The sequence below is a fragment of the Dreissena polymorpha genome, chromosome 8 (genome assembly GCF_020536995.1).
Source record: "Dreissena polymorpha isolate Duluth1 chromosome 8, UMN_Dpol_1.0, whole genome shotgun sequence".
In the NCBI taxonomy this organism is placed as follows: domain Eukaryota; kingdom Metazoa; phylum Mollusca; class Bivalvia; order Myida; family Dreissenidae; genus Dreissena; species Dreissena polymorpha.
The window spans coordinates 44,728,862-44,756,409 of NC_068362.1; the positions used below are offsets into that span (position 1 = coordinate 44,728,862).

The 27,548-nt window shown below is 33.8% G+C and overlaps 1 protein-coding gene and 1 long non-coding RNA gene across 2 annotated transcripts; both read left to right on the forward strand.

Annotated features, from left to right (window-relative positions):
• The first annotated feature begins 14,233 nt into the window (after positions 1-14,233).
• Positions 14,234-14,851, forward strand: LOC127842530 (uncharacterized). The gene is made up of 2 exons (XR_008031690.1): positions 14,234-14,381; positions 14,677-14,851. It is a non-coding gene; the product is annotated as an uncharacterized LOC127842530 (long non-coding RNA).
• Positions 14,852-17,731: 2,880 nt separating this feature from the next.
• Positions 17,732-20,404, forward strand: LOC127840485 (uncharacterized). The gene is made up of 4 exons (XM_052368904.1): positions 17,732-17,765; positions 18,121-18,252; positions 18,859-18,940; positions 19,265-20,404. The coding sequence occupies exons 1-4, from the start codon at positions 17,732-17,734 to the stop codon at positions 19,848-19,850; spliced, it is 834 nt and encodes a 277-aa protein (XP_052224864.1). The 3' UTR covers positions 19,851-20,404.
• Positions 20,405-27,548: the final 7,144 nt, after the last annotated feature.

Genomic DNA, 27,548 nt, shown 5'->3' on the forward strand with positions numbered 1-27,548 from the left:
TATTGACACATTTATTGACAGTTACTATAAACCAGCAACAAATGACATATATTAATCACAGTTTTGTAATACATAATAAGATTTTTTACCAACACCTGGTGATAAAGAGTATAAGCTTTTATTTACATGACGTAATATGCTATAAATTATGTCATTGTCCCCAAAACACATATTGCGATAGGTATGGTTAGGATTTTACGTTTCGTAATAAATGTATGCCAAAGCAACAATGTGTGGCATGCAAACAATGTGTTTTTGAAACCGTCAGTTTGTACACAGTACAAATTTAAGTTTTAACACTGTTTCTAGTTTACATTTTAATAAAGTGTTAAAAATAAAATTTATATGTTGGATATACAATTATACATACAAAAACATGTGATGTATCAATGGTACAAAATTATATATGAATGAGTAGTATCATATATATTATCTTCCTATTTATTGGTATAAAATCCCAATCGGAAATAACGTTCGACAAAGCACTTAAATGCATGGGCGAATATGTATAGTCAGTTAACATCCGTCCAAGCATAGCTTCTTTCGATCCTAATAAACATTGTCAATATAAAAATTAATATAATGTTTCAACAGTCACCGATAGACATAGTCATGAATCGTTAATTTTATTGTGCTTTAATTCCACAAATTGCATTCGGGTTTCTATAGGATCCATGGATAAAAATCTATGTGTTAAAATATCAGATGTGCCCTACGTTTGGCTTATATAATATTGTATAATCGCAGCTAAACCGATGAAAACAAAAGCGGATCTGCGCTTAAAAACTACAATGTTAGGTTACCGAACAATTGGAAATTTAGTTTCTTTATTGCTGGGAATTAGAGTCGAAGGTAAATAATGTTATTAAGAAGTTTAAGGTCACAAGAAATCCTGAATGTACATTAAGTTACGCATTTTCAATGTAATTCATCCGTATATTTCATATACTTTATTACCTTAATACTTAGATAAAAAAAACAATCAGACATTTTTTTTGAAGAAGTGTTATTTGTAATTCGAATAGAAGTGTTATACAATTGAAATGTTTGTATTATTTAAATGCAATTTTACGAGAAGAGCTTCAGGTTAAACCTGTCTATAAAGCATGCGTAACTGACCGTGTAACTTCGAGGTTGCGACTGAGTTTATTTCCTCATTCAGTCCGTTAGAATATTTAGGAAATAAGTCTGTATATTTCATAACTCGTGTACATTTTTACCTCGGATGATTTTTTGATATAAAACCATACAGTTTTAACAATCATCTGTTCTAAGCGTACTGAATGTTATAGGAAATAAACGTAGGCTCACGTGTTTGAACGTATTCTGTTAGACTAAAGCATATCCGAGAACTCGGTTACAACATTCAGCAGGGCAAAATAAAATAAGTAACAGCGTTTTGAAATGTCTGCCGTGTTAAAAGTATCATTGTAACTTGTTTTGACAGGTATTGTGTATCTGGGGTGTTATAAGGATAGCACAATAGAACGTGTCCTCTCGAGTACGCAGTCAGTCTCTGCCTCAAACACACCAGTGCAGTGTGCTCGTCGTTGCAGTGACTACAGATATGCTGGCGTGGAGGTAAGATTTGTTTTGTATATTCTTTTTGTAGCATTTGGTTCTGTCAACTTGTCGGGGATATTATTCTTGAACGTTTCATTTAAGTATTGCTAGCAATACTATAACATGTACGCGTAATGTGTATAAGTCCAATAATTGCAAAAGCTAATAGCTTTTTGCAACATTCTTTTTGGCCTGAGGTATTTTAAAATAGAATTTTCGACCGCTACGGATTAAACCTTGAATAGGAGGCTTATGCTTTATTAATTACAATATGATTTAGTAATAAGGATAAGGTTTTAAGCATTTTAATAACTTTCATGCAAGACCGTATTACAATTCAATGAGTTGAGATATGCGCATATATTTAAACGTGTGGCGATAGGATTGGTTAAAATAGCGGTTCATGTTTGTAATATTAACATTTAATGATGACTGACATGATATGCTTGATAATTACTGATATAATTTACTAATACATAGCATAACAAAAAATCTTTTAATTTGAAAAAAAATATATAATTACACAAAGTTTTATCCAACATATAATAGTGATAACATAACGTTTTGTCGTGCAACAATCCGTGTCATGTTAAGTTGTTATGTAGGTTTTGTAAAGCAACATGTCTATTTCTAGGTTATGAACGCACAGTTCAAACCAAATAGCCGGTGAACAAACTTATGACTTAGTTATTTCATTTCACACAGTCCGCTTTTGTATGTTTTCAAATAGCATAAATATGTACCTTAAATAACGTGTGCATTTAGTTTGTGACTGAATGCTTCTGTGGAAATACGCTCAACGCAATTGCAATGCCGGAATACAACTGTATGCTACATTGTCCTGGAGACAAATTAAAGAGATGTGGTGGTTATTCGATGATTAGCATCTATACCAATTGGGGTAAGTCTTATTAAGTATAACAATTAATACACGTGATACAAGTACATTAAGCGCGTGTGTACATTGTTATCAATGTATACCATTTTAAACGCAAAATATGGAAGACATAAGCTATATACGCTATAACTAGATACATGTTATATAACGTTCAATAGCAGAAACTTTAAAGATTTCGTGCATATGTCATGTCAAATACAATGTTTGACAATGCAGCGGGTCCTTGGTTGTTCTTTGTGAATGAATGTGGAACCATGTGCACAAATAGTCAACATCAACGTGCTCATGAAGACATAATCGAAATCCCCATAATCGAATATCTCAGTTCATAATCAATTATATATGTGTCATAAGTGTCATAAGTGTCCGCAGTCCGTTTTCTCTTCACAGCATGCGGACCACCTCCTACAATTGCAAACGGAAATGCAACGTTACGCAAGGGCGACAATGTAACATACGGTTCAATCGCTGATTTTTACTGTGGCTCGGGTTTGATCAGAAAAGCCACAATCACTTGCCTTTCAAACTCATCATGGGAACAAGCGACCTGCGAACCACCAGGTCAGACTCTAGACATTTGTGTAACGTTTATAGCCGACATAGTGTTGTACGCATGGAATGATATTTGAATGATGCATAGTCGCATTTGTATTTATGTATTAAATATCACACATTTAAGTCTGACTAAGGATTAAATTATGTCTAATAATTTGACAGTTGAGCGTTTGGCGAGTGGGCGAGTACATTAAATTGCTTCATTAATTTCATATTCCTTAATACATCGATGTAAATTTCCCAATCATTTATTCACTATTTAATACTTTGCTATTTTTTTATAATAAATGTAAAGAACGATTCTTTAAAAGCAGAACCTATATTACATCAATCGGGACACCTCGGACAATTCCGCCATATCGGCGATCGTCTCTCGGGTGTATTTGGTGGAAGGATATGTCTAATGCCTCTAGGCGGAAGATATTACACCGAAAATATAGTTCGGGTTACACACCATTAAATTTGCACTAAATTAACTGATAATATAGATATAGAAGACCAATGTTATTGTTAAACATAAGTCATTACATACAAAATATTTAAATGTTAATTAAATGTTTAGAAAGCCAATTAGTTGTTTCTTGAAGTATAAACAATACCATTATTCAAACTTAAAGAACCAGTATTTCTTATTATTGCATTAATTACCGGTACAACATTGCGGATGTTCTGCAGGGCGACAAACTTTGAGATTTAATCCATATGTTTAGGTTCTATACCATAAACAATCGTACAACACTGTACAGTGGTACAGGGAAAACTCTTCGGTGTAATATAAGAAATAGAAAACTCCACTTAGATCCCCCCCCAAAAAAAACAACATTATAGTGACAAGCCAGGCAGTCACAAACTGTATACAGACAAAAGCCATATGGCCCTCAGTGGGGTTTACTATTACCAGTATTGAGACACCTAAAGGGTTTCGCAGGATGGAAAAAGTGGAGAGCTTGATTGAATTTGAGAAACAATTCTTTCTGTGCATTTGATGATGGCAACCATACAGTACTTCTGGCAGATATTTTTTTATATTTTAGCCTTGGCAACTTAATTCCAGATGTTGTTATTCTGGCCAGACCGATACTCTTTAGCTGGGCAACCAAAAAACTAAATATGGTCAACTGTGCAGGCAACAATTGTAACTAGAAGTGGCGCGGCAGAGGCCGACGCGTATCCCCACGCCGCATGTTTGACCCAGTAAGCATTTAAATGAACCTGGTGGTGAATATAATGGATCAGCCCTGTTTTAGCCTTAAGTGTAAATTGGTTGTTCCAGTACTGTGGAGACACCAATAACACCTATAAACAAATTAAGAATACAGTTTTTATGCCCACAGTAGGGTGGCATATAGTTTTTGAATTGTCCGTCAGTCTGTCTGTCTGTACTTCCGTCTAAAAACTTTAACATTGCCCTAACTTTTGCAATATTGAAGATAGCAACTTGATATTTGGCATGCATGTGCATCTCATGTAGCTGCACATTTTAAGTGGTGAAAGGTCAAGGTCATCCTTCAAGGTCAAATATATGGCTTCAAAGCGGCGCAATAGGGGGTATTGTGTTTCTGACAAACACATCTCTTGTTTTTAAATTAAAAACCTAAGATTTTGTTGGAATTTAATAAGGCATCGTGTATACATTTTAAAACTCAATTTTCCACAATATGAAACAACTTTTTTAAAAGGCACCAATAAATGCTCCTCCATCCCCTATGCACGCTAAACCAAGAATCAGTTTTTTATAAGATTATCCTTCAAAATGGGCAAAAGTCAGGGGCAATAATGTCAAAATGCCCTTTAACAACTCTTGTGACATGCAGCTGTAGTCTATTTTCTCTGTATTTTTTTTGCAGCGAAACACATAATGTCATCATCATAGATGTATATCTCAGAATTCATTTTATACTATATAAATATGTGATGTGGTCTTATTTATACAAAAAAACCTGGATATTTATGAAAAAACACAATCTCCCTGTAAAGAGAGATGGCATTTGTTCACCATTAACATTTATATATTCAGTAAATTGTAAGCAACAAACATGAAAAATGTAGTCCCCCAGTCATCGAGTTTTTAAAGAGTTCAACTTTGCTTAAGTAATATAATGCATCAATGTTGATTCTAACAAAAAAAAGAGTAGTCATTTATGCCTAAACAGTTCTGCTTTCCAGAAGAAAGGACGTCAAACACAAGCTTTAAACCATTTTTAGTTTGAATTATTAAACAAGAGGGCCATGATGGCCCTGTATCGCTCCACTGCTGAAAAAAAGGCTGAAACAAATATTCTCGGCATGTGCAAATACTTAAATATAGGCCCTATTTAAGCACATTTACACTTTTGTGACCCCCTGGGCTGGGTCAAATTTAACCCCATGGACATAATTTGAGCAAACTTTGTAGAGGACTACTATATCTCACTACATACAAAATGTGGTAGCCCTAGGTCCTAGAGTTAAGGACAAGAATATTTTAAAAGTTTTCACAAAATAAGCAAGATATAAGCGTATATAATGTTCAATTTTGTGACCCGCGGGTCATGGTCAAATTTGACCCAAAGGGCATAATTTGAACAAACTTGGTAGAGGACTATAAGATGCTACTGCATACCAAATTTGGTAGCCATAGTCCGAATGGTTTTTGACAAGAAGATTTTTTAAGATTTCACAAAATAGGCGCTTTTTAAGCGTTTATTCAATTTTGTGACCCCCCGGGGCAGGGTCCAAGTTAACCCAGAGGCATTATTTGAACAAATTTGGTAGAGGTTTATTTTAGATGTCACTATATACCAAATTTGGTAGCCCTAAGCCCAATGGTTATGGACAAGAATTTTTGAAGTTTTCACAAAATAGGACTTATATAAGCATATGTTCAATTTTGTGACCCCGGGGCAGAGTCAAATTTGACCCCAGGGGCATAATTTGAAAAAAAATTGTAGAGGACTATAAGATGTCTCTACATACCAAATTTGATAGCCCTAGGCCCAATGATTATTGACGATAAGATTTTGAAAGTTTTCACAAAATAGGCCTTATATAAGCAAATTTTCAATTTTGAGACACCTGGGGCATGTCAAATTTGACCCCAGGGGCATAATTTGGACAAATTTGAAAGAGGTTCACCCCAGGAACATTCCTGAGAAACTTCATCAGAATTGGACCAGTAGTTTAGGAGAAGAAGATGTTTAAAGGAAAAGTTAACGCACGCACGCACGACGAACACAGGACCATGACATAAGCCCTGCTGGTTTTTGGCCAGTGGAGCTCAAAGATATTCGGCGTATATCCTGATTTTGTAATATAGTACAAAACACGTTTTTATTTGATTCTGTAGTAGAAACAAAGAAGAACCCTTTTCTTTTCAAAGTAAAAGTTTTATAATTATGATTAATTGCCAGGACATAATTATGGGCCTTTGTTTTTGACATCTGATATCTTGTGAAGCTAATAATGGTGCCCTAATACGAATGATACATGACATGAAGTAAAACAAAACAAAATTACTGGATAAGTGTGTGTGAGATAGAGAAAATTATCAAAAAACAATGAAAATTTTATTTGCGTATTAAATACAACACACTTTGACAACAAAAAGTATTGTTTGTATAATCAATATGAACATAATCTAAGTTGCTGTTAATATGGGATCCCCACCAGGATTTGAACCTGGATTTCCTCTCCATATAGAAAGGTGTGTTTGCTTAGACTATAAGGGTGTTCCAATTAACAGCAATAATATTGGTTATAATTATTTCTGTCAACTATATTAATTGTTTGATTAAGTCTTGACACAAAATGTGTAAATACACGTTTTAAGCTTTTTAAAAACAATTTATTCACCATCAATTATTTAAGGCAACTGTCAGATTGATAATGACATGTATCATAAGGGCTCGCCTTTAAAGCTGCTCTGGATCAGGAACTCATGTTTTTCCACCAGCACTGAACCTGAAATCAGAAAAAGATTATTTAAAACCACTTTTTTTGTTATAGAAACAATTATATGCCTTTTTTATTTCAATAGATTATTGATCCCCATAAAAATCTGGACACATAACCCAACAACTCGTTGAAAATGTGTTTGCTTATTCACATCTGTGAGTACATTGTGTTGGTACATGTGACAGTGAGGCGGTAAGAAACTGCAACAACTAAATCGAAACAAATATTCAAATAACTACAATGGTATGTTTCTTATGCTAGCAATTAAGTAGCAAAGTAATGAGAATAACTAAATATGACATTTTGGGCTGTACAAACTATAAAGATCTACATAATGTTCAATGAACTTTATATACAAACAGGGCCGAGTTGCAACATTTTACAAGATAAAACGTTTGATTACTTGTACGGTAAAAAATAACACTTTTTAATTGATGTAACATGCATCAAAATAATCCCAAATAGTTTAAACAAAAAACACAGAAATATTAATTGACTAGATAGTAGATTGACATGAACAGACAGTAAAATAGAGTTTTGGAATGGTCATGTTCATCAGATCATGTACAAAACAAAATTGGGACAATCATAGCTCTACACAGTTTCCAACTAGTATTTTCAATGTAAAAGAAACAGATTAAGAAAATAAGATGTACACAGAACATATGCTTGGAAAGTTCTGGGATTATTTCATCAAAATTTCTTCAAGAAAGTATAATGTGCTGAAAAGTTTAGCTTAATAAAAAAAAACACTTAACAATATATATATAATGTTACAGATATCCAGATATAAACATTGGGGACGATTGAACTTTACCGGTACGCAACACTTAACATCAAACAGCGTACCCTAACCCTAACCCTTAACACCTAACACATACTAACTAACGTAACACCTTATAATCCTTTTATCGTATATATTTCCTTAGTATCGGGGGCTACCTCCCCAATACCCCCGCTTTGTCGAAAGTGGTAAACAACTGCGTACCGGTAAAGTTCAATCTAGCCAAACATTGTTACTGAACTCAACAGAAAACACTTTAAAAGTTTCAATGACTTAACATATCGTTGTTGAAAACAAGGGGCGCTTGCTGCACTGGTAACAACACAATTATATAAGGCGATAATTTGCTCATAAAATGTCCATAATCAAGAATTAGGTAAACATTGTGGGCAGTCAATCGTTTGGCATATGGGTGTTTCAACTAAATTGCATCCGATAAACAAAATGGCAGCAAAAGCTATTGATTTAATGTACATTGAAAACCCGCAGAACTAGATATAATAAGCGCTTGGTGAAATCTACAATTAATTATGCTCACCATCTTGAAATAAAAAGTTCTTCAGCAAGCGTCGATTCTTTCTTGTGTCTGATGCGCAATACACAACTGATTGCTTATTATGCCACTTGAAGTGATTAATAGTAATAACACATTTAATTAATATATCAGCGAACTAAATCTTGCAATAGAATAACACTAGTATAAAGTATTACATTTTTTGACTTGATACATTGACATGTATAACTATGCTGTTTACAAATTTAGATAAGAGTGGGTCTCACTAAACACTGCAAAGACACACACAGTCTAGCAAAGGCTACAAAGACAAGTAAAGTCAGATCAAAACACAAATAAGTTAACCAGTGTATCCTTTATTCAATTAATTTAAGACTATTATGGGAATATATTTAGGAGGAACAAATATTTTAACATAAATAATTGTTTTTATTTGGTCTACAGTAGTTTTGATATAATTCCAGGCAAGTTATAACAAAGGCAATCCAAAGTTACAGTGGGTTTATTGACCTTATCGCGATGACGTCACAAAAGGGGCAGTCCCTTAGCGACGGTGAAAACAATGCCCTAGATACGGTCGATTTACTACGCTGATTGAGAACTGCCCCCCGGAGAACTGCCCCCTTATTTTAAAGGTGGCGCAGAGGTGCCCCGCCCCATCAAATCGGTAGGGGCGGAGAACTGCCCCCCTGTCAAAATTTAGTAGGCGGATATCTGCCCCCCCCCATCAAATCTGTAGGGGCGGGGAACTGCCCCCCCCCCCGGTGTCATATTAGTTATTAGTTACGTAGTGAAAACAATACTTACGGGTAATTTTACGTTATCGTCGTACACATTTTATCCGGTAACAATTTAATTTCAGTACAAGTATATTACCATTTATCGAACTGAATAACACAAATTGTCTAGAGGCATGTGATAATACTGTTTAAGGCCCTTGGTACGCATCTGCACCACTCACTATACATGAATGCCATGTAAAAGTCGTGTTTTAATAAGAGCGCGAAACATAGTCGAGATCCACACAGGAAACGCGTGCGTGTTAATACTGGCCATGTGTCGCAACTAAATATAGACGTGCAACTCAGTACTTATGGAGGAAAAGTTACATCGGAATTAATTTACATTATAAATATAGTATTGACCCATGGAAAAAAACGTAAATTTACATATAAAAAAGGTAAATTAATAGGCAAAGCAAAGGCAATAATTTAGCTAACTTGAAGAAAAAAGTGAAGTGAAGTCGAATTTATAATCAATTTATTTATGTTGTTTAGTTAATTCATGTGACATACAAAATAACATACATAAAAACACACATTACATGCATACATACAGTTACAATCATACATACATACATTCAGACATACATTAAAAATATATTCATGCTTACATAACCGTTCAAAACATACATTCATACATACATACATACATACATACATACATTCATACATACATACATTCATACATTCATACATATATACATTCACAGTTACAATCATACATACATCCAAACATATATGCATTCTTACATAAACAAGACATTCAAACATTACTTCAATCGCACAAGTCCGCCGACAACGTTCAAAAACTGACTCACACTTACGGCAACAGTTTGCATTTTGAGCAGATCATGTCGACATGCCAAACAAACAAAATCGGTAACAGTTGCTTTAATTAGCAGCTAATAAGGCAGGCAGAGAACTTGTTACCGTTAACGATAAGAACCGCGATCTTTTAATCTTTTAATTGGTAGACCGGACCGACCTTAATTGTTAAGAACTTGTTTGCTTTGAATAAAGCCGCATACGGATTTATTATTTTGAACCGCCCAAATCCGTTATTGGCGAAAACAAATAAATTATTGTTTTCAGCTTGCATAAGGATGGATTAAATTGCATGCTAATTGTTTGTTTTAATTACGGGGAAAATATCAAATAATTCAGCCGCGAAAACTTTATATTAGCAAAAAGTGATTTGTTTTTCTTTGTTCACATAGACGAAAATCACGTGATTATCAAGATGGCGACGTCCATGCCGAGGCAGGTATTTTTTTGCCGTTTTATAACTTTTATTACTTGTACAACTTTATATTACTTTTGAAATTTCACTCAATTTCCAGACATAATAGCAAGAAAGTTACTGGCGTTATTGTCATTATAATACTCGCTGTATATATCGCCGCGAAATTTCTTTAATTAGGGGGCACTTCTCCGGGTCATTAATTCTGACAGGGGGGCAGTTCTCCGCCCCTTATTAATCAGCAGGGGGGCAGTTCTCCGCCCTGTAAAAAAAACAGTGAGGGGGCAGTTCTCCGCCCGGTGAAAAATCTTTGGGGGGCAGTTCTCCGGGGGGGGAGCACCTCTGCTGATATTTCGTCAATTGCATTCCTATTGGGAAGTCGATAGGTAATTAAATGTCCTGTAATTGGTGTTTAAAATGTATTTTGACTATTATGAAGGGTTAGATTGCACTTCGAAAGCCCGATATGATCAGAAAATAAAACTAATTGGACTTAATGAATGTCCGTTCACATTGCAAGCTGGATGTTGGAAAAATGACCCGACCAAGTGGCCGATGATCGAGTACGGCGACATTCATGATTAACACTCTCACTGAGACATCGGGTAAATTCGTTTATTCTGTAATAATGGGAGTATCCTTGTAGATGTTGATGTAATGAGTATTGTCGTTCTTTTCAGGGTTCATTCATCTTCGAACATTATAATTATATTTCTACTATGTCAATTTATCATGCTAATGTGAAGCTGTAAAATACGTAGGGACATCTGGTACATGACTTACTGAATGCCTTAGTTGTGTTCATTGTAATGAGTACGAGTGACAAATATTAAAATTAACACACATATATCTGTATGAATATTTGTTTTTCAAACATTATTTACCCCCGTTGCTGTCAAACGTAATTTCCTTTTTATGATGTCGATCGTTTATTGTCGTAATATTAAATCTTAATACGGAATGACTTCTTTTTAATTAACTGATACACGCTAAATACGTTACTTGTTTTTTACGTAAATTTTATAATTATTAAATACTTTAATAAATTAATCGGGCTTGTATCTTTACGGTGTAAATTTCTGATAATCTAAATTGGACATGACTTTATATTTGACCATATGTCACATATCTAATTTAAGCAATTTTAAGTACATCGGCGTGAATTATTCATCCAAATGACTGCTTAATACTACCAGAAAGAGGAAACATGGTGGCATCTATCGTGTTAAATGACACTGTCTGGACCACCCAGTGTGGTTTATGACACCTTTTTGTCAGTTAAGTTTGGACAATATTTGATCAAAACGAGATAATCGGATTATGCAAAACAAAGGGGCAATTAAACACAAGAATGCAAAAGCTTACACGATTTTAAGACTGATGCAAACAATCAAATGAAAAATATTGCATTTAATTTAATTAAATGTTTATTTAAGGTGTCAACGTGTTTTATAAAGCAACTGTATATTCAATTATTTCGGCATAAAAAATTTGGCTTAAATGACTGCTCAGTATGACAAGAGATGACATAGAGGTATCATATATTGTGTTCAATGACCACATGTGGTTTATGCAGAGCCCCAAGTATAGGTCCCCAGCTGGCTTTATGACACCGTGTTTTCTTTGTCTGGACAGTATCCGATCATAACGAGATAATCGGTTTGTGATGAAGAAAGGGGCATTCAAATACCTAACATGCGGAAACAAAAAGTGTCGAAATTGGTGTGAATTAAATAAAAACGATAACATTTATCATGAGAATTTATTGAATACGTAACAAGGTAATAAGGTAACATATATAGAGGTTAAAATCAGCTAGTATATGTTGCATATATTTAAAATTTATTGGCTGTTTGTTTTCATCCTTATTTGTGTTCGTTCATTAAATTAAATTAATTATGAAATAATTTCTATTTCTAGGTATTTTTATTCTAAAAAATGGTCGCGAAGATGTGCCTTAACTTAAGAAAATTGCGAGCAGTGTTAAATATTTCAATGCAAATAAAATGGCGACAGCGCTTTTGTTTTCACCGTCGTCGAGGGGCATGTTACTCTAACTGACGCAAGTGCCCGGATGTTGCGATAAAGTCAATTGGACTTTGCAGCATGTGTTTGACTTTGTGTACCTTTGCTACACTTTGTGTGTGTGTTTTTGTAGTGTTTAGTGTGAGCGTTACGGCAAGTAAACGATAGCTTCTTTTAATTTTAGAGACATGTGATTAATGCTATAATGCTTCTTAACCTATGGAAAAACGTTTCGGTGTAATGTTTAGAGAATGTTTTTAATCATGTTTTTAATTTATTGTAATTAACATGTACATGTTCTTTACAATATATTCATATTTCTGCTAAAATGATATGCATCCATTGTTCACAGTGATTTTTGTATTATTAGCTACCGGTAATGTACAATTCAGATGTGATCATTTGGGACCTACTGGCGGGAATTTTTATGTGAATTTTACTGGTCATGATTAAAGGTAAACTAAGGTCAAAAGTGAGGTTAAACAGCTACGCTGAAAAAAAGAAAGGAAGTCTTCCTTAACTGAGCTCAATCTACTGATCCTTGGAGTATAAGTCAAGCGCTTAAACCAATGGGCCATCAGTGCTTCCATAGTCAGTGGTTTATTTTATACTTTATATAAGCATTCCTTGAAATATCACATAATCAAACAATAAAAAAAGAACTCTCCCAAATTATTTGTGTCATTAAATGCAATATTGATAAATGTAAACATTCGATCTAAAAAGCTCCAATAAAAAACAAGAATAAAATTAAATAAAATAAAATAAAAAAGTAACCCTCAACTTTGCTAGAACCATTGACCCCTGGAGTAAAAGTCTACCGCTTAGACCACTCGGCCTTCCATGCGTATACAATTAGTGATGTATTTTATACTTTATGTAAGCAATCCTTGTAGTGTCACAAATTATAACGAAAACAGTCAATTTAAAGGTGCCAGTTAAAAATCAAGAATAGAATTAAAATAAGGAAAAAAGTAGCCCTCATCAGGGCTAGAACCACTGACCCCTAGAGTCCTGGATTTAAAGTCTACCATTTAGACTACTCAAACATCCGTGCTTATTGAATGAAGGATGTATTTTATACTATATATAAGCAATCTTCATAGCTTCACAAAATATAAGGACAACAACAGATTTCTCCATATTATTCAATCGCTTTGCGTTGCAACGCTTTATAATTTTCAGGCTTTTAAATCGTCAAAAGATGCATATAATGGCTATTTTAGAGCATGGTAAATGTTCAGTATTACTGTTTCCTTGCAAATATTATAACTTACTAAAATCAAAATATGCGAATCTGAAACATTGTTTTTAAATTTTCTCAATTTACCAAAACGTGAAAAATTAAAATAAACTTAATGTCATAGTCCAAATAATTAGACGTAATCTACCGATGTATACATGTATCGACCTCATATTTATAGGATAGCTGAAATTATTCGCGTTCAGAATAAATCTGAGCCAAGAGTCTGCCAAAGCAGAAATCATCAAAAGACTCTAATGCGGCAATTTATATTGCCTACATGAAGTCATTATTGATAATTAATACTATAGGAGTACTCAATGTCAATACTGGAAACTTTACATTTAAATCAGTGTAATTTTGTTGTGGGAATTCACAGATTTACACTTAATATTATTTAAAGAATGTAATCTTGAAACAGACGAGCTACAAACAACACATTTTAATGTTTCTTCTTTACGTCAGGTTTGAAACCGTGGGGCCACCATCTTGTTTTCAAAAGTAGTTTCAAATCCAATATGACGGCCGCCTTCGTACATCAGAGAGACGGTGTGGTGTAGCCCACTGTCCGATGCGTTCAGATTGATATTACATATAATCATATACCACAATTACACAAAGTTTTCGGACACTCTTAGTTTTTTGTTAACCAAACTAATAAATGTTCGCGACTTTAAATTTTCGGACCACCATTGACCTTTTCGACATTATTTTAAGGGAGACAACTCTGAGTGGATTTAGTGAGGTCGGGGGGGTACTCGATAATCTACTGCAGTGCGTCTGCATACAGTTCTATGTTGAAGCAATTATAATTTCCCAATAATTTGCAGATATAACTTATATGGTATGATATTTTTTTGTATTTTTTTATAAGCTAAGTATCTTTGATATAATTGTCGTTCATGTTTATGCTTTATTTCGATTTTATTGTGTTTAAAATAGGTAAAAACGAAACATGCTAAAGCGGGTGGGGTATGGAAAAATATCTTATTTGTTAAGTTTGGGCAAATTAGAAGTTTGATGGCATTTTGTAAAATTCTTTTCTTTAAAAAGAACAATTATTTTAAAACAGATAACTTTGCTGTATTTAAATGTTATTGAATGGTTTATTGTTATAACTTCTAGAAACTTTTTTTCAGGAATATCACACTTCACAGTGTCAACAGAAACTGGGATACTGTACTGAGTATCTAATGCTGCATGAAGCTCAAGATTTCTTCACCTGGAATTTTATTAACTCTTGCAATAAATATTATACATCACCACAGTTACATAACTATGTTCTTTGAAAAAATAAAATAAAGATACTTCAGATGTGTGTCTACTTCATACCCTTACATTAAAAAATATCCTACACATTCAGAAATATAATAAAATGGATGGTGGTTTAAGTTGCTACACATCCAATGTTGTCATGCAATCATTTAACATAACATGTGATGTGTTGACATGACTATTAACACTGCTAAGAAAACATTTACTTTGAATTAAAATAAGTGTCCCTGGTCAAATGTCCATTGGCTTAATATCTATATGGGTGAAACGTTCACCTGCATCACAGTCATCCTTAATTGGTTGCGTGTTAAGCTATCCCAATTAACTACCAGTCATGGCAGATTTGTTCAAAAGAAGACAAGTATCAATGTTTGAAGAATTGTTATTGCTTTTACAGTCTTGACGCTAACCCCTAGCCCGACAGCCCGGGGCTAGTGATATGTATTAAATTTGGGCTATTAAAGTTTCCAGATTCATATAGTCGGGCTAGTGGGTATTTTAATCTGTTCTATTAACGCATAAAGATTCAGGCTGCAGTTAGTTGTTCAAAAATGCTAAAGTGAAGACTGCTTGTGTATGCTGGTTAGTCTGAGACATTCCAACAAGTAATAACTGTGACAGTTCAAATATTTGCTCATTAAAGTGTGTGTATGTGCAGGAGCTTGTGTGTGTGTTTGGTACAAACTCATCTCAAAAACTGATTCACAATTTAGTTTTTAACCTAATAGAAGTAAAACCGGACTGTAAAATGAATACTATCATTGTAAAGATTTTGTTGTTGGGATGAAATATTATAAATTGTAATCCCTATGATTAACACAGAAAACATTAACCGAACGCTTATTCCTGTTGGTGTAGCAGAGCCAAAAGACCTGGAAGTATAGATGGTTAAATGGTTAATGGATGATGTTCCTTATGATAGTACTAGTAGGTACCAGTTGGTTTGTCTTCTTGAATACATCTGATAGTATATTTAAAGTTTTTCATTAATAAAATGGGTTTAACTTAGTAATCCTGCTCAGTGGTTGAATCTTCAGGAAATGTTAACATAAGCACATAGTTACAATGTATTTGATACATGTATGCCGGTGACCCTCAACTGCAATTTTTGGTTACAGACAGGGTAGCCTAAAGTGTAATTATTTCTAAGAGATGAACCCGAGTTGAGGCTTAAACTTACCAACCCATGAGTGAGTCAGAGATCAGCACTCTACCGGTTTAACTAGCCGGGGCAAGCTTGGAATTGGGGACTTACTTTTGCTTAATTATGATCTTAAATAATATTATAGTTGTCAACAATAGATTTTTATGTATTTTAAAAGCACAACAAGTTGTGCTTGCACAAGAAGTAATAAAAATATATAGATTATTATACAGTTTACAAATTTAACAATAAAGTAGTCTTGTGTTTACTGAAATGTGCAAATACCAATTGGTTTTTATTTCTGAAAATTTAGAAAAATGAGCTAATATAATAAAAATGTTTATTTTTAATTAGTGGGTGGGTTTAAATTAACTTGCACTCAAAAATTATAATAGTCTGTGGTTGTTTTAATTTCTGACATTTCAGCGCACAGTACAGTAACATGAGTAAGGTATGATCTTGTTATTTTTGTCAGTACCGGTAGTTAATTACGGAGCCGTTAATTACAATGATACTGAACTATTAATGAGCAGATGGTCGTTGAACGTTATAATAAAAATAATGATTGTTTTTATTAGTAATAAATCGGCAATTTATCGCTTTTATTCTAGTTATAAAGTCAAAATATCGGATAAGTAAGGTGTCTACTGTAGAGCGAATACTGTCAGAACCCCCCCCCCCCCCCGAACCATTGATCTCGCGTTATCTCGGCAGTCTCGTTACGCGTGATTTAACAATGTCGAAATTGTGAATATTGCACCAAATAACAAATCTCTTGCAGAAGAATGCGATAATTAAGTCAACCATAATAATTGCGTTAGTTTTGGTAAATTGCCATGTGTACCGATTATAGTAAATGATTTCATCCGATAGCTTAAATTATGATCATTTGAGTGCTTTTTAATTCGCTTAACAATTAAAATATTAAATGTGAAATGCCTTGTTTAAAACGTGTGTGACAAAAAAGGCTACAAATGTCCAGTGCCATATTTGCCCAAAATAAAAAAAAAGTTTGAAGAACAAACAACTTTATCATAATAACCATAATTATTTTAAGTGTAATAATATTAAATCCATACTACAGTTAAGTATATGCTACCCATCAGGCAGGTTTCGTTAGACACAAGAATATCCTTAAATAATGCAATGGGTATAATAATAAGTGTCTCTTAAATTTCGGACACTGTAAGTTGGGCGTATGTTTATGTGTCAAATTTTCAGACACAAAATTCGTAACTTTATTTTTTCAAAAACGTATTGTAATTACGGTAACAGCTTTATTATGTGTATATATGTCAAATAAAACATGACTGATCGGCATGAAAGCTTTAATTTTATTGATGCTGTCCATATGGTAGTTATATTGCATACTTCTTAGCAAAACGATCCAAATAAAAAACCTAGTAATATAATATTGCCTTGCATATTCCTTAACATTGTGTTTTAATTTGCAATTAATCGATTAATCCTAACTTAAATGTAAATAACGTTTGCTAAATAATATTAACACATAGCATTTACTAAGTTTGTAAAGTACATGTGTTTCATTGACATGAATATTATATTATTATAAAGGTTTCGGTTCATATATGAATACAGTAATAAACAATCAATTGTTGTCACTATTAGATATGGCAAAAAGGCGAAACTGTGTTAACTAAAATGAACAAAACAGCCAGACACTTACTAACCTCTGACTTACCTTAACAATGTGTAGACTACATTCGCCAAGTTATAAAAGGAATCACCAGATAAATAATGTCTCTGAAATCGATATGCCGCTTTTCGATGTGCGTGTTCTACTCATCTGTAATAAATGATCTAATAAAAACATAGAAGCATGTTCGCTGAGAATAATAAAATAAAACGACATTAATTACAGTATACGTAGCCTGATGCAAACCTCATCCCAGCCAGTTAAATTTGAGATCAGTCTACTTGAAAACACCCAACGCATTTCTTATGTTTTATACTTGACATGTTTTGCATTTTGTTAACCCAGTTACGTCACTGCTTTTTTGTAGTTTGTACCTTTCTTTTTTCTTAGCAGGATGAATAGTTGTCATAAATTTGGGTTTGTGATAATTGTAATAATTAAGTTTAATATGCGTGTGCGTGTTGATAAAAGGGCTTAATATGGACAGACAATCAACTTATGTATAAGATGTTAGAGAAACATCTACCCCGACATATCCAATAACTTCCGTTATACTTACAGGAACTGAAACTGTTTCTACTGCGAGCACAGCAAGTGTAGTTACAACGAATTTGTCAATCCATGCAGGATCCACTATTGGTAATTATACTACTAAAATTCCTTCCTTCTCCTGATGGTACTACTCTAGGGAATACAAACTAACTAAGTATTCACCGGGACACTTCTATCCAAAACAGTTTACCAACTGCACATCTCGACGGCTGTACGACAATATATTCCACATAAATCCCTGTTCCAGTTAAAAGTGAAATGATAGCACGGCATATATTAAACATATACATTGTCCCAATATTGGTCTGATACTATAAGCTTGTACTGTTATCGGCAAAAAATACGCGCTGAAAACTTAACTGTGTTCATATTTATGAATGTGCGCGCATCATGCGTCTACCTGTAATGATGGCTATGACACATATTATCATTCATACATTTTCAGCCAATTTGCATGAATCCAATGCGATAACTAATGTATATTTATCGTAATGGTATTTTACAATATTCATGAAGATCAATATCAAGTTTGTATTTGCAAGTAATACAAGTTGCCAATCTGGGATTGACGTGTATGACAATACATTAGAAGCATCGCGTTTGATTAAGAGAGATATGCATGATTGAAAAATATAAATATTAGATACACATATCGACTTCACAGAAATGATTTTATATTAACATTTGTTTCAGCTATATATATAGGTATCGGTGTTGCAGTTGGATTAGTGTGCGCAATCGGAGCAGTGGTTGGCATTATTGTACTACGAATAAGGTATTGCGTTATATGTGTAATAAGTTAAGGTAATATCCATGTCAAATAGCTTAATCATACATTTTTTATGTCGCTTTATTAGAAATAATTTATAACTGTGCGACGCATGGTAATGGTATCACGACAAATATATCAATACAGATAAAGATTTTTGTTTCAACTTGTACTATGAATATTCAAAATACCGTTTCAAAAATCGTTTAATATCAATATAATTTTTGCTAGAACGTACATGTTCTCTTAATTTTGAAGATTATTTGTATTCATTTTACATTTTTTTTTTATACATGAACAATCAAACATTTTCGGACGAAACTATTTCAGAGGTACATTTGCGTGCAAAAATAGGAAGAATACTAATACAAATGACACTTCAACCGCCGGATCACTCACGTTAGCAATCATATCGCATGGCAATACCGGTGAAAATCATAAAGATTGCGTGCAATCATTTGATGGCAGTGTCGATCATTATACCACAGCTGTTGAACCAAATGAGAGCAACTGTGATACTGATCATTATTATTCAACCGAGGTCACTGAACAAACATATGAACGAATGAAAGATTGCAACGATGAGTATGACCACACAACGAATAACTTATCATCTGAATCCGATAGGAAGACACGGGACAATATCTACAATAAACTCAAGGCAGACCAGCACGGAGACTATGACCACTTTGCAAGACCCGAGCATAACCTGTCCCGCCCGGGCAACGACTACAATACAGCTTATTTGGCAAGCATGAATGACGGCATCGGAGACTATAATCATATTGTTAGTACAACCACTGAACGAGTAAATGGCAAAACATATCGTGAACAAGGGGGCTATGCTTTTTTGCATGGGATAAAGACAAAACTGCCACCATGCGACGATACGGATTTTGCTCACGCCAAAATTTAGACAGGAATATAGTAAGGTAATGATGGAATAGTTTTGTGTATGTAAATATTATGTGACTCAAACGCTGAAACATATATGTATAAAACGTATTGATCTTGCATTTTTTAAACGTTCAATACCTATTTAGCTATAGTTTTACCTTACTTGGCGTTGTGATACATACTTGCCCCGTGAAGAAAACACAACTCTTAACACTAACACCGTTGCAACGACATGCATGACAAACGTGCAATTGTTTAAAAGTTTATTTAAATATCGTTCTACCGAACAATAGAACAACTTTGAACGGGAACCACAGCTCGAACGTGCCATTAGCACACATCAAATTGTTTCGAAAGTATTCACTCGTCTGTATTTACGGTATCGCGCATATAATCTTTATTCGAAATATGTTAATTAAATAGATGTAAATTTACTCTTACGGAATCCTTGGTATATTAAAAATTATACCATTTAATTAAAACATTATATATGGTGTAACACCTGCAATAATTGAAACATGTTCATAGCATCGAACGAGTAGTGACGTGACGTTTATGCGTACGTTGTTTTATGTGTACTTTATGCATGATTTTATATACGTACATGTTGCTGTTATAACAAATAATTGTAAATGCTGATAGAGAAATATTATGTTTATAGCTCCTTCGGCCACACAATTGCTGACATTTTGTTCATTATATTAAGATTTGAGATGCTTGCTTACTGCATATTGCATTACACAGAAATCTCAAGTAACAGGAAACTTTATTTGGACATGTATCTATAATTTATTTTTAAACTTTTACAAATTAATGAAAGGTTACGTGCTTAAATGTGTACGTCGCAAATTTAATATAAACGGCCGATGGATAACAAATTGTCAAAATCAAATTTTCGAAAACTTAAATACATTTTTTCTTTAAGGTTTGCCTCTTTTAGATACTGTATGCGATAAATACTTATTTTTGAATAATAATCGATTATGTTTTCCAAAAAAAAATTTTTTATCACTATGAAATGTATGTACTATATATATTACAAAAACCATTTTTACTTTGCTGCTTATGGGGTAAAGGGTTAATCCTCAGCGATCAAATGGACCAATGAATATATAGTACTTACCATTATTCATACGTTTGCAATGATTCATTGGCAGTATATCCTTCTATGTACGCCCATGAATATTATGCATAGTACATAGACTTGGTTGGAAACCGTTAGTTGACCTATAAAATGTCGGTTATAAATGCGCCGTGCAACAATTTATTTACATTACATATTTTCCGTTGTTGGTTGACACATTTAGTAACTGTGGTTGAAACCTCATGGTTTGGTGAAATCTTTTCAATAGTACTATAGGGAAAAATGTTCAAACATTAGAGAATACTTATTTAACCTTTTACACTTTAACTTAAATTTAAAATATTGTTAATTATGCTTGTGTGTTTGACACGTTTAATAAAAAATCGAGACTTATACAATTTTAGATATATGCGGAAACAGATTCGAAGCTTCATATTGCAAATGATAGCTACCGAAAGTGTTTAATATTACGTTGAAGAACGTTATTGTTCGGAATCAATTTTACAACCCATGGCATTGCTAAAGTGCTGTCAGAATATGTGTGTTCATGTCCAAACTGTAATCGAATACTTTGAAACGTAGCTTGTCATAATATACCACATATTTATTGCGTATCCGATTTGTGTTTTAATCTGTAATTAATGTTTAAATAATTAATGCACACTATTTTATATCAAGTGTCTGTGATGTGAGTATGACATTATGATACGATAGCGTCATAGACAATTTGTTAACTTCTGTATGAACCATCAGTCATCTTAATGGTCGGTGCGACTAGTTCAAATGTTTGTCAGGATACAGTTGACATATTACTTAATCTGATAATCTAGCAAGACTACTAATTACTGAAGCCATTTATCTGCGTATCCGTGTTTCTGTTGTTTGTTTTGTCACGTATTCACTTAACGCGAGATAAAAAAAACAACACTTTGTACATGCCTACCTTAAACCAGCTCACTTAGTATGAACTGCTTTTCTCTTAAAGGTTTGACTATACACTTGTCAACACAGTGCTTTATAACGATACTACATTCTCCTTCAAGTGATTGAATAATCGCCCTTGCTACATTTCTAATTAAGAATAGCTGATGAGGTAAGGCCTAGTAACTCCTACTGTAGAGTCAGGCAATTATGTAATCAATTGGTCATGATTCTCAACAAAATGTATTTACCAAATCTATTTTCTTTTCAATAAAGATTGTTTATTATGTTTGTCGTTAGTTTTCACTAGGACTAATTTGTTTGCGGAATGTATCACTTGTCATACTCACATGCCCTCTTAGTGATATGAAGATGTATGTCCTGTTCCTGTAATTCAAGTTCAGATTTAGATATATTCAAATGAAGACGGATAAAGTAATGATAACTATATTCACCACAATCTCAAGAGGTAAGAACACAAAATTATATGAGTAATTGTTGTGGACTTTGTATTTTGTTATATATGTTCATCAGTATATTTTCAATCAAAAGTTATAAAAGTTAAAACATGCAATATGTAAGTGCACATAAATATGAAGATCAAACTGAATATATTTACCGTTTAACTTCAACTGTAAACGTCCCCAGTATATAAATACACGAAAGTTTGTTACGCCACATGCTTTTTTGTGCTTAACGCTTCTAAAGATTTAAACCAGATGAATGAGGAATGAAATTCGCGTAGATGCACGGTCATTTAAGCGAAGATTACCATTCGATCGGCAGTTTAACAATGTATTTGTCTCTAGAAAAAAATATGTTATGTTTCACACTATTGCATGTGTTTAAGCAGGACTTATTCAAATATGTTGTTAGAGTCTATTATTCAGCCACGGTAACTCACCGAATAATAGTTCGTCTTATGTTACATGTTTGTTTGGTAGTATGAATAAAAGCATTCCTAGATCATTTGTTATCTTACGATTAATGTAGCGATATGGATATTTGTTGACTCATCGAGCACTATTTGAACACCATTATTGAGTATCCACTCTTTACTCTATCACGGGGACTTTTAACATTTTTAAAAAATGCATTGTTTTACGTACAAGTATGTGTATATATTTGCGATATTAATGCTCTGTGCATACACATACACGTGTTTATTTCATTAGCAATAGTCAACATCACTGTTCGTGTCGCTACCTACAGGTACCTACACCAACATGCTGATTTATAAATACCTTTTTGCATCGGCTTTCTGGGGACAATTATTACTAGCTGCTTAACTTTGGATTCATCCAACAGCACTATTGCAAGGACTTACTGATATCATGGGTAAATTCGAAACAAACATATACTGTTTTGCTTTCATGATTTTCCAAACGTTTACTGATTGCACAAAACACATATATATACAATCTTGGTTTGACTTCGATCGTATTGTGCCAGAGATTAATGTGTAAGACAGCTTGCGCACACTGATAAAAGCTTTTGATTCAGTGACGTTTGATGGTGTTAACGAATTATTGCTACAACAACAGTTATTCGAGTCATGAAATTACATTGCCGATACTTGACAACGTGCACTTAAGTATATCCATAATTGTATCACTGATGTAATGGCACTGAACGACATGTTTATATAAGCCTTTCTTAACCTGCTTAAATTACTTACTGCGTTACATAGAAATAAACGAATTTAAGAAATTGTTAGAGACAATATTTAACAAGCTCATAATGTCAGAATGAAATAGAAAGTTCACAGTGATCATACTCTGAAAACAAAACACACACTGAACAGATACCTTTATAAATTGCAATAAACACTTAGTATTAAATTAGATATCTTAAAATGAGAACTAACGTAACGGTAATGTAGTGTCAATAAGGCACGAAATATCAGTATTAACACGGATATTCAATAGACATTATTATAACGTGTCCACGTGAAGAGGCGATTACCTTTTAACATTAACATAATTGTTGCCTACCTAAACAATCGCTATACCTTAATCACTAATTCTATAAGACATAAAAAAATAGGCCATAATAATTTTTGTTTCAATAGATATAGAGCGATGATGTACGCGTACATTTACATTTACGGAAATAAACGGAACATAACGTGCATGCACGTACGCTTAAGATTTTGACTTTTTCTTGTAGAAATGTAAATAAGAGTTCCTTCACAAATGTTGCCCAATTTTTTCTTCCAATATCGTCTAATGACTTCAGCATTCTGTAACAATTTACTGGATATCTATGGTTAGGCATTTGTAGTAACTGACACCAGTATTTTATGCATTTCAGATAATACACACAACAAAGTGATAATCGACCACATTCCCCTAAGACAATGCTGTTATTAACCGTCGAGCCGACGCCTAAACATATTTGCAAAATTAGATTTGCGATCTTTCAATTATATCACAGTACGTATTCATGACCCCATAGTTCAGCCCCAAATGTGAGTATGGGCATAACCATAGTGTCAAAATGTTTAAAATGTCACTATGTGTTAAATAACCAAAGGGAACTTAAAACTGTTTGATAGAGAAAAATGCTTTGCGTGCTTGTGCCACCAACTTGGATTTAGCAGCTGTCCACGATAGCTTTGGATTAAATAACATACCCATATATTTATAGACTGAAACAACTTTAACCTTTTGACCATTTAGAAACCACGCTTCATAATTGCGTAAAGGACCACCATTACGGAAGACTATGATTTCGGTTTTATTCAGGTTAATCTGCATACCAGTATCTTAACAAAATTTTGTAACAGCGTTTAAATGTTATTGAAGGTTATATGCTGTGTCCGCGCAATTAGCTACGTCATCGGCGTACATCAAACAATAAATATCTGGTATATCATTTGTTATGAATATTCCATGTCTACATTGTTCCCGTAGGTAGCTTACTAAATTATTAATACTAGTATATAATGAAAATATTATCGGTGAGCTTAAATCAACCTGCCTGGTATCGATGTTACAGCAGAATGGTTGCGTGATGATATTTCCAGACACTTTGATATGTGCGCGTAAATTTACGTACACCGATTGCTAGACAATTATGATCTTGCCGTTCATACCTGTGGCATATAAGCTGGTAAAAAAGCTTGAAATGAACCAATGAATCAAAGGCCTTTTTCAAGTCCACGTATAGTACGTAGAAACGACTACCAAGTTTCGACGTATACTTTTGAATCATGCTCTGGAGACAAAAAAGGTTATCTACAACCGAGTACCCAGATCTAAACCCGGCTTGTGACTCTTCTATGATGGTGTTTTTCTCTGCCCACTCATTTATACGGTCAGTTATTATACTTGAGAAATCTTTATACATGACATTAATCAGTGAAATTCCTCTGTAATTAGCCGGTTCTTCCATACTGCCCGATTTAAATATTGGAACTATAATACTTTCGCACCACGATTCCGGAAATATACCTGTATCCAAAAATTTGATTAAAAAGACTATTTAAGATCGGGATTATAATATGTTGTGTGTTTTTTTATAAAAGTCCGCTTCTTTCCCATCCTTACCATGTGATTTACCAGTTTTCAGCTTAGATATACTGATCCTTATTTCTTCATCTCTAATTGGTCTATTAAAAGGGCTATTTACATCATAATCGTCACTGTTATCAAAGCGGACATTATGGTTTGGAATCTGGTCATCACTGTAAAGTAAATATTGAAAATAATCTCGCCATTTTCCAGGTGAGACAGAATTGCTTTTCGTTTCCGGCTTTGTGTGTCCTCTTTACTAGTTTCCAGAACGTTTTTGGATTCTTGCTTGATTTTAGAAGTGAAAATCGTTTTTTACGTTAATACGTGCATAGTTTCGCCTTGCGCATGTTTTTGAAAGATGATCTAGCTACCTTATATTTTAAGAAATCGACGTTATTATTAGTCGAACGAAAGCGTCTAAGAAGAGAGTATTTCTTTCGTTTTGCTAACAAGCATTGCCTGTCCCACACAGGCTCTTGTTTTTTACGTAATGGGTTATTGTGCCTAAAAATCATATGTTCGGCAGACATCTTATAAACATGTATTATTTTTAAAGCTGCATCGTTGACATTTGTTTGGATAGTACTTGAAATATTTTCTTTCAAAGACGCGTACAATTTTCTATGAACGTTTCATGATCATATTTGCGCCAGATATAACGATCATAACTTATCGTGTCGGATAACTCGACTTGCTCCTCCTGCAATTTCTCGGTAGTTTGGAACTTTAACTGAGCGTACAAGGGGAAATGATCAGAGCATTCAAAATTTTGTACATTAAAGTGTGCGATACATTTAAACAATTCACTTGCTACGATATGATCGTCTACCACACTATGACCTCCATTGGCAACACATGTAAAATTACCAATACAATCATCTACAAATTTGCCATTTACAATATGCACATTATAAGTACAGCATAGATCAATCAAAGACAATCCATATCTATTAACTTTTCTATCTCTTTTTTGCCTAGGGAGGTCAAACAAATCTTCATCATAATCAACTTCGCAATTATATAAATATTTCAAACTATCTGATAAAATAAAATCATTTAAATCTTTCGTTCTTGCATTAAAATCACCGGCAAGGTATAGGTAACAATTTGGATAATGTTCTTTTATCAGTAATAAATTGCTTTCAAGTAACAAGATACCATTCTTTTCACATAACGTATTGTAAATTTTAGAGCCTTCCGGTGCTACGTACGCAAAGTACATGATTAAATCCTTCATATTATTATAGATACTTGATTTTATAAAAAGGACAATACAATCTTTAAAATCATTAAAAATCCGTTTAACAAAACCTGATGTTATCAAGTGGTCTCTTATAAAAACACTGACTCCTCCAATGTTGCGTATAGCATTGTAATGTCTTAAGCGTACATTATCAAAGTGTGTATATTGCTCGAGAAAATTATTGAATTCGGAGTTAAAATTACTCCATGTTTCAATTAATCATATTACATCAAATTTATTTAAATATTGTTTTACGTATACATTAATTCTAAACTTACCAAGTCCATTTACGTTCCAACTTAAAACGTTCAACAGTTCATAAACATCAGCACGTGTATTCGTTGGACCTCGACCACGCCCCCCTAGTCGACGATTTCGTCTGCCGACGTTTCGCTGTCTGCGCTGTCTTCGGCTAGCACTTGTATGTAAGAAACACTAGCTCGGCCTTCTCCGGTTTCCCGCCTACCAGGACGCATCGTACCCTCGCTTGAGATCGGCCTTGGACGTCTACGTGCTGTTCCAATTTCGATAATTGTCTGGTTGTTTTCATCGTATGCATATATCGTATTGTTTACGATCAGTTTGTCATAGTTCATAACCGCGTAGTTTCCCCTTGCTCTCTCGTCAACCAATCGCTTGCCGAGTTCACGCCTGTGTGACTTAACACGTTCAGTGAAATCCTCGTGGACTGAAAACTGTGTATTTTTAAGCCTTCGTCTGGCCATTGAGAGAACGGATTCTCTGTCCTAGTATTTACAAAATTTAACAATAATCGTTCACTGTTGAGCATCCCTAGATTTAAGCCTGTGTGCTCGTTCAATCTCCGCATTCGCATAGTCTGGTATATTAAGTTCGTCACTGATAAAAGATTGTACTTTCTGCTCAGTGTCGCTCCACTTTTCATCAAAAGTTCCATTAATACCATTAAACCTCAGGTTATTTCGTCGTGAC